This window comes from Labeo rohita, chromosome 10 (genome assembly GCF_022985175.1).
Source record: "Labeo rohita strain BAU-BD-2019 chromosome 10, IGBB_LRoh.1.0, whole genome shotgun sequence".
Classification (NCBI taxonomy): Eukaryota; Metazoa; Chordata; class Actinopteri; order Cypriniformes; family Cyprinidae; genus Labeo; species Labeo rohita.
Window position 1 is genome coordinate 15800630 of NC_066878.1, and position 11427 is coordinate 15812056.

The 11427-nt window shown below is 34.5% G+C and overlaps 1 protein-coding gene across 1 annotated transcript; it reads right to left on the minus strand.

The window, feature by feature from the left end:
• Positions 1-504: 504 nt before the first annotated feature.
• prkab1a (protein kinase, AMP-activated, beta 1 non-catalytic subunit, a) lies at positions 505-10127 on the minus strand. Its single transcript, XM_051121236.1, has 8 exons — positions 9987-10127; positions 6158-6372; positions 5900-6069; positions 4653-4746; positions 4454-4568; positions 4192-4325; positions 1335-1403; positions 505-1242 (listed from the first exon to the last, which is right to left on the minus strand). The coding sequence occupies exons 2-8, from the start codon at positions 6302-6304 to the stop codon at positions 1165-1167; spliced, it is 807 nt and encodes a 268-aa protein (XP_050977193.1). The 5' UTR covers positions 6305-6372; positions 9987-10127; the 3' UTR covers positions 505-1164.
• Positions 10128-11427: the final 1300 nt, after the last annotated feature.

Consider the following 11427-nt stretch of genomic DNA (forward strand, 5'->3'; position numbering starts at 1 on the left):
TTATGATTGGCAAGTTTTTAACACATTGTTAACATGGTTTTAACATAATTAGCATGTTACTAGCATACTTCTAACATGAATAACATGTTGCTAGCATGTTTTAACACATTGTTAACATGTTTCTAACATTTGGATTGTTTGTTTAATGAAAATCGAAAGTCCAGTCAGTTAGAAAAAATCAGACTAGACTAGATTAGACTAGTCTGAAGGTCTGACCCAAGTTTGGTAGTTGTAGCTTGAAAACCCTGGGAGGAGATAGAGTCCAAATTTAGTCTCAGAAGAAGAAAAAGAAGATAAAAATAGCATATCAGTCGGCTTTCTCAAACTGATGAGATCAGGATGATGTAGGTTGATAAAGATGATACAATGGTCTACCTGCATGTAATATCCTGATGATTTAAAAATATAAAGATTATTTTACGATATTTTTTTGAAGGCCCTGATATTTTGAATATGCTACTCACTCAGAATGTCCAAGGAACAGAATTAAATACAAAACTAAAATTGGGTCAATCATTTATTCAAAGTGATATTTAATTTCAAAGAACAACAGAGATTAAGAGTTACATCAAGTCAAGACATTTGCAATGTTTATTTAGTGCTGTTCTAATAAAAATGCAGAAAATAAAACTTAATAAAACAACGGATTTAAAAAATCTACTTTTTTCACAAAATAAAAAAAGTGAAATTAGTTTCTCAAGTAAAACGCAGTTTCTTAAACCCTTTTTATATATTTGGCTCCTAACACAAACTGCTGAAAACTGGCATTTTTCTCATTATGCTTCTTATTAATATATTAATATTTATCCACACACACATAATTATTTTAATTAAACAAACTAATAAACATGTCACACTTTATTTACACAATTTCTTTCACATTCAAGAACACACCTCTATACAGGTTTAGATTCAGTCAGTTTGGCCCAGTCCCACTGAACAGTGAGTCTAAATAGTGTACCAACCTCTAAAAAGAGTAGATATGTGCTTAACTGTCTTGTAAATCTAAGCTATTTCTATGTTTCTGTTTAGTTTATACTCATTAAGGTGGGATTTACCTCTAAAGTGCATCTCTGTACATCCCTATTTACATTAATACATACTATATAAAACAGCTAAGCTAGACAGAGGTCATGTAAGTTGAGTTTTGAAATGGCATGTTTCTCAGATAGGCTTGTACAGCAGGGTTGTGACATATTTCTTCTTATACCGGTGTGTGGCGCTGAGAACCATTACGCCATCCTGTCAGAGAGCCAGAGGGGATACAGTCATCACAACAGACTTGAAATCAATAGCGGTTCATCTCACAGAGCTCTTTTAAGTTGGTTTCTTACCTTAATGGACAGAGCGTACAGGTGATTAAGCATGACGTGATTGGGTTCAGGAAGCAAAGCTGGATCACACTGTTAGGAAACAAGAGCATGTTTCCATTAGCCTGAACTCATTTCGAGAGTCTATTTTGGGCCTTAAAATGTAATTACGCAAATTAAATGCTCTAAGTACTAAAGTGTAAGAATAAAATTAAAATAATTACTCTACTTAGATCAGGGCTCCCAAAACGGTTCATCCAGATTGCATGTGAGTCATTCTATATTCAGGGGTACATTTCATGTCAGTCAAAAAGTTTTTGGATAAATAAACTAGGTGGTTGAATAATGTATCACCTTAATGTGCTAAATTATTTATTTGGCAAACTTAAGTTTTAATGACGTTTTAAATATGTTAATGAAAATTAACATTTGATTCATTATTTTCTCAACTGTGTTTTGGACAAATGCTGTCAAATTAAACATGAATAAAGTACCACATGTTTGCTAACACATTTGTTTGAAGGTTTTTGAGTCTATGTGCCAGAGTTTTTGAGGTTATCTGTCTAACTGATTTAAAAATATGAATTTGGGGCTTCATAATGGGCGTTCTGTGGGATGCTATCATGAAGGATGGAACATAAATCCACAATATTCTCAATTTAGCATTATTCACCATCCTTACCCAAGACGTCCATCTGCAGAGATATCCCCATCGTTTTTTCTGACAGTTTAGTTCAAATTTGAAAGATTTATGACATAAAAACCAGACATAACACAGTTGACAAAGTAACACAGTTGACAGGACACATTAGAAGAAAAAAAGAACACTTTCTTTAAGATAAAAACTTTTTATCTTAACTTTTTCAGTTCTTTTTATCAGTCATATACCAAATCTATAATATTATATAGGTTTAAGTGAATCATAAGGAATTCTGAATGCTTTATAACCCTTGACAAATGTGAGTATAATGAGTATATAATATTATGGATACTGAGTTCATAAAAATTTTGGCCGTGATTAGATCAGTTATGTTTATCCATTGTAATGCAACTCTTGTGTAATTACAATAGTTTGTTAATATATTTTTTTTTTTATCAACAACACTCAGTGTGAGCATAAATTGACACTAAATTGTCAACGTTGTCAACCGTGTTAATCCTTGTCAACTATGTTACAGTTGATGGGTAACACAGTTGACATTTTGGCCATTTAAGCGCAAACTGCTGTCTTTGGACAAGTTAGCACATGACCTTGATTAACTTATGTTTTTATAGTCTTTCTCTACATATTTATAAATATAACATGTGACGCAAGTTCACCAGAACATGTTGATAACACAGTTGACAGTCAATTAATTTACACCATGTGCAGACAATAATATAGATAAAATATTGAAAAGGAGTTATGACTTAGCACACTGTCTTCAAATTTCCCTCCAAAAAAGGAAATTATATCAGGGGACGTTGGACATGTGATTTTGGAACAAACCATTGCTGATTTATAGGGGGGTTTTATAGGAAGTAACACAGTTGACACTGATTTCTCAGACATACACAAAATGGATTTAATGGACTTAATGTAGATGCATGAGCAAAGTATTTTTAAAAATACCTTTCTCATAATTTAATGATTATTTTGGACAAGTATAAGAAATAACTACAGAAACATATATTTTAGAGCTAATCTGAAGAGCAAAACATTTACCAAATCGAACAGCAAATTCCATTACAGAATATGACATTTTTGCAAGATAAAAGATGGGTATCTGTTGGATTTTTGTATTATATGAATTAGAAATGTCCCCTGATATAAAAGTGATCATTGCTCGAAGTGAAAAGTTAGTAAAATTGATAACAGAGTCCATGGACATAACATGCACCCCTAATTATAGAATGACTCATACATTTTAAAGTCCCCCTGTAGTGAAAATCAAGATTTTTATGTTGTTTATTTGTTTTTGTGGTGTTTTTAATATGCTTTTAGACAAACCATGTCCCAGTCCATTAATCAACACCATTGCTGAGTATTTTCTGCTTAAAACTGTAGTTTCCCAAGTCTGTCCCAGAAATGCGGTTTGAAACAGCCCTTTTTTTTGCTGCGTCACAAACTTCAGTAATCAATCACGTCAACGGATAGATTCCTATCATTAGCATGCAAAATATACCAATAGGATTATCAGCACAAATCCAAATATTAAATAGAGCATTTAATATAGCATATAGAGCATTAAATAGAGCACAACCGCTAGACGCTAACCACTAATTTGAAAAATACCCCGCGGCAACAGTGTAAAAGTAGCCCGGAGTCAGACGCACCTCTCCCGCATTGGCGTCTGCACTTCACTCGCATATGCTCAAGGGCGCGAACTGGAATCACAAACTAGGCTGCATTCGAGCCTTCAAGGCATTTTGAGGGCACAACATTACCAAGTAAGTAATTTTAACAAATGTTACTGTCTCCACTATAGTTATTCGTTAGTACAAACATAGTTTTATCAGTCATTATCCGGGTTTCGCCATTATATCGTGTTTACTACAGTTCAGTTTGTGGATCGGGGGGCTCTGGCTGGTTTGACTGTGTGGGGGCGGGGCTAATTTGCATATTCATAGTCTGCATATAGTAAATGAGGCAAGGGGGTAGTTACATTCAAGCTGTTTTAAGGCATGAGGAAATTTTTTCAAAAGAAAAAAACATTTTAATGTCATTTTGATGTTTCAAGGGATACAAATTTTTCTACAGGGGGACTTTAATTTAAGCTAATTTAAAATGGTAGTTTATTGTGGGGGGCTTTTTAAATGACTTTGTAAATAGCACTTTTGTATAAAAGATCAAATCTGTCATATTTACAGCCATATTGTGATGTCTTTTGTAGATACTCACCGAGATGCCTGTGTCCTTATTGAGGATGACCTGTAGGAGATGAGGGGGTAGAATGGGTGGAGATTTGAACTTCTCCTCCTGTTTGGGTACGTAAGCATCCTGATGGTATGGCCCAGGAGGAGAGCTGGACAGGTCTGTAATCAATAAAAACAATGTGTCACAACAACCCACTTCTGCATAATCATAAGTTACGTAGCCGATCATTTTCAGCTTTTTGTGATTAAACAGCTGCAAAAATGAAGATGGCTGGTTACATTCACACCTGACATGTCAGAGCACTTCTGTGAATCCACCATGAGTGCATCAAACACCTCAAAGTCTGTCTTCTTCACCTGGATGACGTTGTTGACCGTGCCGAGCTGATTGGTCACCACAGGCTAAATGAAGAAGGAAAAAAGGTCAGTGTTATGATGGTTTACTAAGTACTAATAGAGGCTGATGATGATTGATGTCTGGGTCACCTCTGTTGGGTCATGTGTCCACTGTCCATCAACGTAGAATTTATACTGGTGCTCACCCTCAGGCAAATCCACAATCGCCACAAAGTTGTTTTGACTATTAAAGGAACAAGTAAATGTGACCCTGGACCACAAAACCAGTAGCAAGGGTATATTTGTAGCAATAGTCAAAAATACATTGTATGGGTCAAAATGATCAATTTTTCTTTTATGCCAAAAATCACTGGGATATTAAGTAAAGATCATGTTCCATGAAGATATTTTGTAAATTCCCTACTGTAAATATATCAAAAGTTAATTTATTAGTAATATGCATTGCAAAAAACATCATGTGGACAACTTTAAAGGCAATTTTCTCAGTATTTTGATTTTTTTTTGCACAGATTTTCAAATAGTTGTATCCCGACCAAATATTGTCCTATCATAACAAACCATACATCAATGGAAAGCTTATTTATTCAGCATTCAGCAAATCATGTTTTTTTTCTTAAAGATATCAGTAGAATACTTCCATCAGAAGACTTATGTACCTTTATATATTAGTATTATTTATGTACTATTCTGTTGTATCAATATATTTGGATTATTTTTATTTAAAAAATTTCTGTTTTCATTGTAATATTAGTTACATTTTTTGTAATTTTGCAATTGTAATTATTTATTTATTTTAACTGCTATTTAGTAGCAATAATTTAGTAATTAGGAGCGATTAATTATGGAAATGATGTGTTACAATTATTAACATTTGATATTTTTTTCTCTATTAACACAATAATGACATAAAATTGTAATTGTAATTAATTGGAAAATCATGTTATGAATTTGATTAAAATCTGACATACTATTTAGGTAATATTTATTTTTATTTATTTTATATTAATTTTTTAAAATTAATTTAATTAAATTTTTGTCTCAAATTGAGTTTTTATTTGTTTGCAGTTAGTGCATCAAGTGTTGTCAAAACAATATTTATAATTTTAATTTTTGTATGTTTTTATCTTTTTTTTTATTTCAGTTTAAAAAGGTAACACTTTACAATAAGGTGTCATTTGTATTAACAAACATGAACAAACAATGAACAATACATTTATTACACTATTTATTAATCTAAAAAGTACAGTTTGTTTGTTCATGTCAATTCACAGTTATTAGCTAATGTTAACAAACACTTGTGGTTTATAATGCATTAGTAAATGCTGAAATAACATTAACTAAGATTAATAAATGCTGTAACGTTAACTCTTATGTACCTCCTTATCAAAGGAATCTTGTTGGTCCAATTATTAAAAGAGCCAGAAATATAGACTTCCTTCCCTGCTCCAGTCCACCGAAATACAGTGGGTCGATCTAAAGCAGGAACCTTCTCACTGGTCTCCAGGTCTGGTCTCCAGTCAATGAATTCCTCTTTTACTAAAGGTGCCTGATAGAAAATAGGACAAAACACATTATCATCATATTTAAATCATGATATCTTCAGAAATTAATGGAGAATGTGAGCCAACACACACTTTGATGTCCTCCCCGTGAAAAATATCAGCATCCTCCGGGCTGTCCATTAGGATTTTAGGCCGGTCTCCTTCCTTGGTTCCTCGACTATCCCTTCTATGGGCCTTTTCCTGGCCCATGCCGGCCCTCTCACTGCTTGTGTTCCCCATAGTGCTCGTAACAAGCCTTTCCAGAGGTCACACGGGGTGGGCGGCCAGCTGGCTGAGCTTAAAATGATCTGTAACACAAAACAAACACCGCGATAATGGAAGAAACATGGTGATCTTAATGTGTGGATTACATGGATTTCCAAGCTGTGTTGACTTAATTAACTCTACAGTTCTGAAAGTTCAGCATGGTTTTGAACTCAATCATACTGCTCATTATACAAGCTTTCTTCTGCAGTTAATTCAACTTAAAGTATTTAAAGGAGAAGTTCACTTCCAGAATATAAATTTCCTGATAATTTAGTCACCCCCATGTCATCCAAGACTTTAGAATGTTTAGTTTTTGGCATTTTAAGTTAGACGCGTTTAATGTAGCTAGCTAAGCTAACGGCAAACCACCTGCTGCAGTCAGAGCAAGTGTAACGATAGTTGCAGCATTCACGCGCTTCTCGGATGGTCTCATTTCCAGACGATTTGTGCTTTTAATTCGAAATGTGAAAATGGATAGTAACTACAAAGATGTCTTGGATTTCTATCATCAAAGCTTTCCGACGTTCACATGAGTTTTCTCATTCAGTAAATAAATTTTCTGATCATTCTGACACCCCATGAATGCAGTATTTAAATTTAACTAGCGATCATGCATGTTGATGAATCAATGCTTCTACATCCGTGTCATAGCACCAGAAGACAAATATTTCAATCGACAGTTCAGGCATTTAAGTGGCACCGAAATGAGGCACCGAAATTTGCGTTCTGATTCGGTCTGGTACATACCGGTCACACGGGTACCGGTGCCGTATTGGCACCGGGTTTCGGTACCCAACCCTACTAGATAATGCTTGTCCAAGAAGTTGCTCAATTTGACGCTCTGCGAAAATGCTAAGTTGGCAGTACTGCTTGCTAATGTTAGTCATTTGCAGGTGATATTTGTAAATTTGGTAACAGTTTTATTTTACAGACATTTTGTGGTACAAACAAAATGGGTAACGCTTTACAATAAAGGTTCATGAATAATCATATGTGAATCTCAGCCACAAAACCAGTCTTATATTTGTATCTAAGTATATTTGTAGCAATAGCCAAAAATACATTGTATGGGTCAAAATGATCGATTTTTCTTTTATGCCAAAAATAATTAGTATATTAAGTAAAGATCATGTTCCATGAAGATATTTTGTAAATTACTTACTGTAAATATATCAAAACTTAGTTTTTGATTAGTAATATGCTAATTTTCTAAGAACTTCATTTGGACAACTTTAAAGGTGATTTTCTCAGTATTTTGATTTTTTTGCACCCTCAGATTCCAGATTTTCAAATAGTTGTACCTCAGCCAAATATTGTCCTATTGTCCTGTATCCTAACAAGCCATACATCAATGGAAAGCTTATTTATTCAGTTTTCAGATGATATATAAATCTAAATTTAAAAGAAAATTGACTCTTATGACTGGTTTTGTAGTCCAGGGTCATATATACTAATACCTGAATTTATACTTCAGCATAATTTGAATCAATTAAAATGATTAGAGAAGACATGAGCTCATGGATCAATCAAGAGCTATCCTTAACTGCGACCGGGGTCATGGATTCACGCATGAATAACGCAGCATTAATTACGTGTTAGTTCATGTGTGAATCCATATTCAATTGTAGTTAAGGATAGCTCTTGATTTATACATGACTAGCCTGTGTCTTCACTAATCATTTTAGTTGATTCAATTAATGCTGAAGTATGAATTCAAGTATTAGTACATGATTACTCATATACCTTTACTGTAAAAAGTGTTACCCATATTGTTTTGCTTGCCAGTGCAAGATATCATCAACATCATCACACTTGCAGTAGGTTAAGTCATCAATATTTCAGGTCTATTTTGCAAGACTAAAGAATGCCAAGCTTATTTTGTCAAACAGACATGGGATAGAATAAGAAAAGATGAAAATGTTAAAATAACAGTTTGATTGAATCGCTATCCGTCAGGTTACTGTAATATCTGCATACTAAATGTGACCCCGGACCACAAAACCATCTTTTGTAGCATGGGTATATTTTGTGGCAATAGCAATAATGGGTCATAATTATCACTTTTCCTTTCATGCCAAAAATCATAAGGGTATTAAGTAAAGATCATGTTCCATGAAGATACTTTGTAAATTTCCTATTGTAAATATATCAACATATTTGATAATAATAGTAATATGCATTGCTAAGAACTTCATTTGGACAACTTTAAAGGCGATTTTCTCAACATTTTGATTTCTTTGCACTCTCAGATTAAAGATTTACAAATAGTTGTGTCTCAGCCAAATATAATCCTATGTCCTAACAAACCATACATCAATGGAAAGCTTATTTATTTAGCTTTCAGATGATGTATAAATCTCAATTTCTAAAAACTGACTGGTTTTGTGGTCCACGCTCATAAACAGTCTGTCAAACATCTCGTAGTCCAAATTGGTATGAAAGTGTTTTACTGTAGGTCATTTATCTTCAACCACTGATATTTCTTTCAAACTATGTAAATCAAACTTACAGTTTTTGAAAACAAGATGAAAATGTTAAAATAACAGTTTGATTGAATCGCTATCCGTCAGGTTACTGTAATATCTGCATACTAAATGTGACCCTGGACCACAAAACCATCCTTTGTAGCATGGGTATATTTTGTGGCAATAGTAATAATGGGTCATAATTATCACTTTTTCTTTCATGCCAAAAATCATAAGGCTAATAAGTAAAGATCATGTTCCATGAAGATACTTTGTAAATTTCCTATTGTAAATATATCAACATATTTGATAATAATAGTAATATGCATTGCTAAGAACTTCATGTGGACAACTTTAAAGGTGATTTTCTCAACATTTTGATTTCTTTGCACTCTCAGATTACAGATTTTCAAATAGTTGTCTCAGCCAAATATAATCCTATGTCCTAACAAACCATACATCAATGGAAAGCTTATTTATTTAGCTTTCAGATGATGTATAAATCTCAATTTCAAAAAACTGACTGGTTTTGTGGTCCACGGTCATAAATAGTCTGTCAAACATCTCGTAGTCCAAATTGGTACGAAAGTATTTTACTGTAGCTCATTTATCTTCAACCACTGATGTTTCTTTCAAACTATGTAAATCAAACTTACAGTTACTCAACAAAATACCATTTTAAAGCGCTGACAGCTCCATTAATTTAACTGCGTATTTCATTGCTAAAGCCTGAGACCTCAGTAACCTCAAGGCACGGTTTCTATTGCTGTATTTTTCCACATGGTTTTACAAAACCTTGCTCCACTGCAAGGTCACGATATCTCAAAAGAAGTCTGAGAAAAAAAGATAAAGGACAGCCAGTTTCAAGTCTAAACTAACGGAGATGTGTCGTTCTGATATTAAATGCAAACCTATTTTGTTTCTAGCGGCAGCAGACGTCATGTCAATTATAACAAACGTCTTCACTATGATGTGAAAATGTTGCAGTCGCATTTATTGTGCACCACTACAGGCACTGTTATTAACATTATAAACAACCTTATGCTATTGCGCGCGAGCCGGCAACAACACTGTAGTAGTGCTATACAGTTAGCCGCATCAAGCATTATTATCGACTGCAAATATGTCACATTTTTTTTTCATATTTGAAATAATCTCTGGTTGCACAGGCTTAATGTGACAAAACTTACATGGCTTTTTGCGCAGTGCCGTATTAATTCGCGACCGCTACTTGTCCCAATCACAAATATTTCGTCATTTTTTTCATTCACGTTGCTTGTCGTCACAAACTCAACATCCTCGCGTCTACTCCGCCCACCACGGACTGTAACTCCACTGCGCATGCGCGTCTACAAGTAAGGACGCTAGGGGACGTTATTACACAAAACAAGCCATGGGGGACACATAGGACATCGTTGGATGTCTAATCTAAAAGCTAAATCATTATTAAACGATGTAATGTAGTATTAGAACACATTGACAAGTGTGCAGCAATTAAAAAAAGTGTATTTTTGTTTGTTTTCACGACGTTTGATATGCAATGTCTATTCAGCGCCACTGGATGGAGCGATTTAGCCGTACCAGCATTTTTCCAAACAAAAAGCTTAGAAGACATGATAGTCTCGGGAATTAAATGAACCCCATGCTCTTTTGGAATTGATTGTTTTATTCGAGATCCCAAAAAAATAGCCTTTGTTGTGTGTGCACATGTAATAACAGTCAAGTAGACTGCAGTGTGCATGTGGATACATGTATTTCTCGCCGTTAATGCTTTTCGTCAGTCACAGTGTGTCATCGGATTCATTGTGTGTGTCATGCAAAGTGCAATTACTCCCCCACTGGTTTTCCCTCTGTCATAGCCAGTGTTACAGACCAGGCACCTCAAACACTCATTCTTTCTCCTCTTTCTCACCCACCCACTTAAACATTCAGCGATAAAAATGTGTTTTGAGTGCATTAAAAAGGAACACCGCAGTGCACAAACAAGAATGTATAACATCCTTTGCTTTGCAACGCTTGCTGTGCTCGAGTTCAGCGGTTGCCTTACAATCTGACAAGACTACATTTGAATATCAGAATTTGCATTTGTGATCCCCTTCAGCTTCATCCTATTAGACAGCACACCGTTTTTGCTCGTATTCATACACACACACACCAGAAAAAGGCTGGAGATGAGAGTGGGAGACTGGTAGATATGTCTGATGAAACCCGAAGGACTTCAAAGTAAGGAAATCTAGCGTTTTTAGGGTAAAATGAGTTTCATTTCATGTTCATTTTCAATGACATGAAATCCCCCTAAGCACAACATCTTCTTTTCTTAATGTAGCTTAATAGCAAAGCAGATTGTTGCTATTGAAATTCTTTTTAGCCATGCACTATTGGATCTGCAGCCTACTATTTATATTATTTATGATGATAATCTGTTTACCCCAGTGTATACTAATTGCTTCTCTTTGTTTTGGCCGTACAACTGCAAAAAAGATTGAACTTGACTGATGGTATGGTTTTGGATGGTTTACTGCAACTCTTAGGGTAAAATCAATATGAAAATGGTGTTGAGTGTTTCTGTCTAAAGTAGGAAATTACGGACTGAACCCTGTGGTACTAAATTCATGATCAGCATGTGAAGGT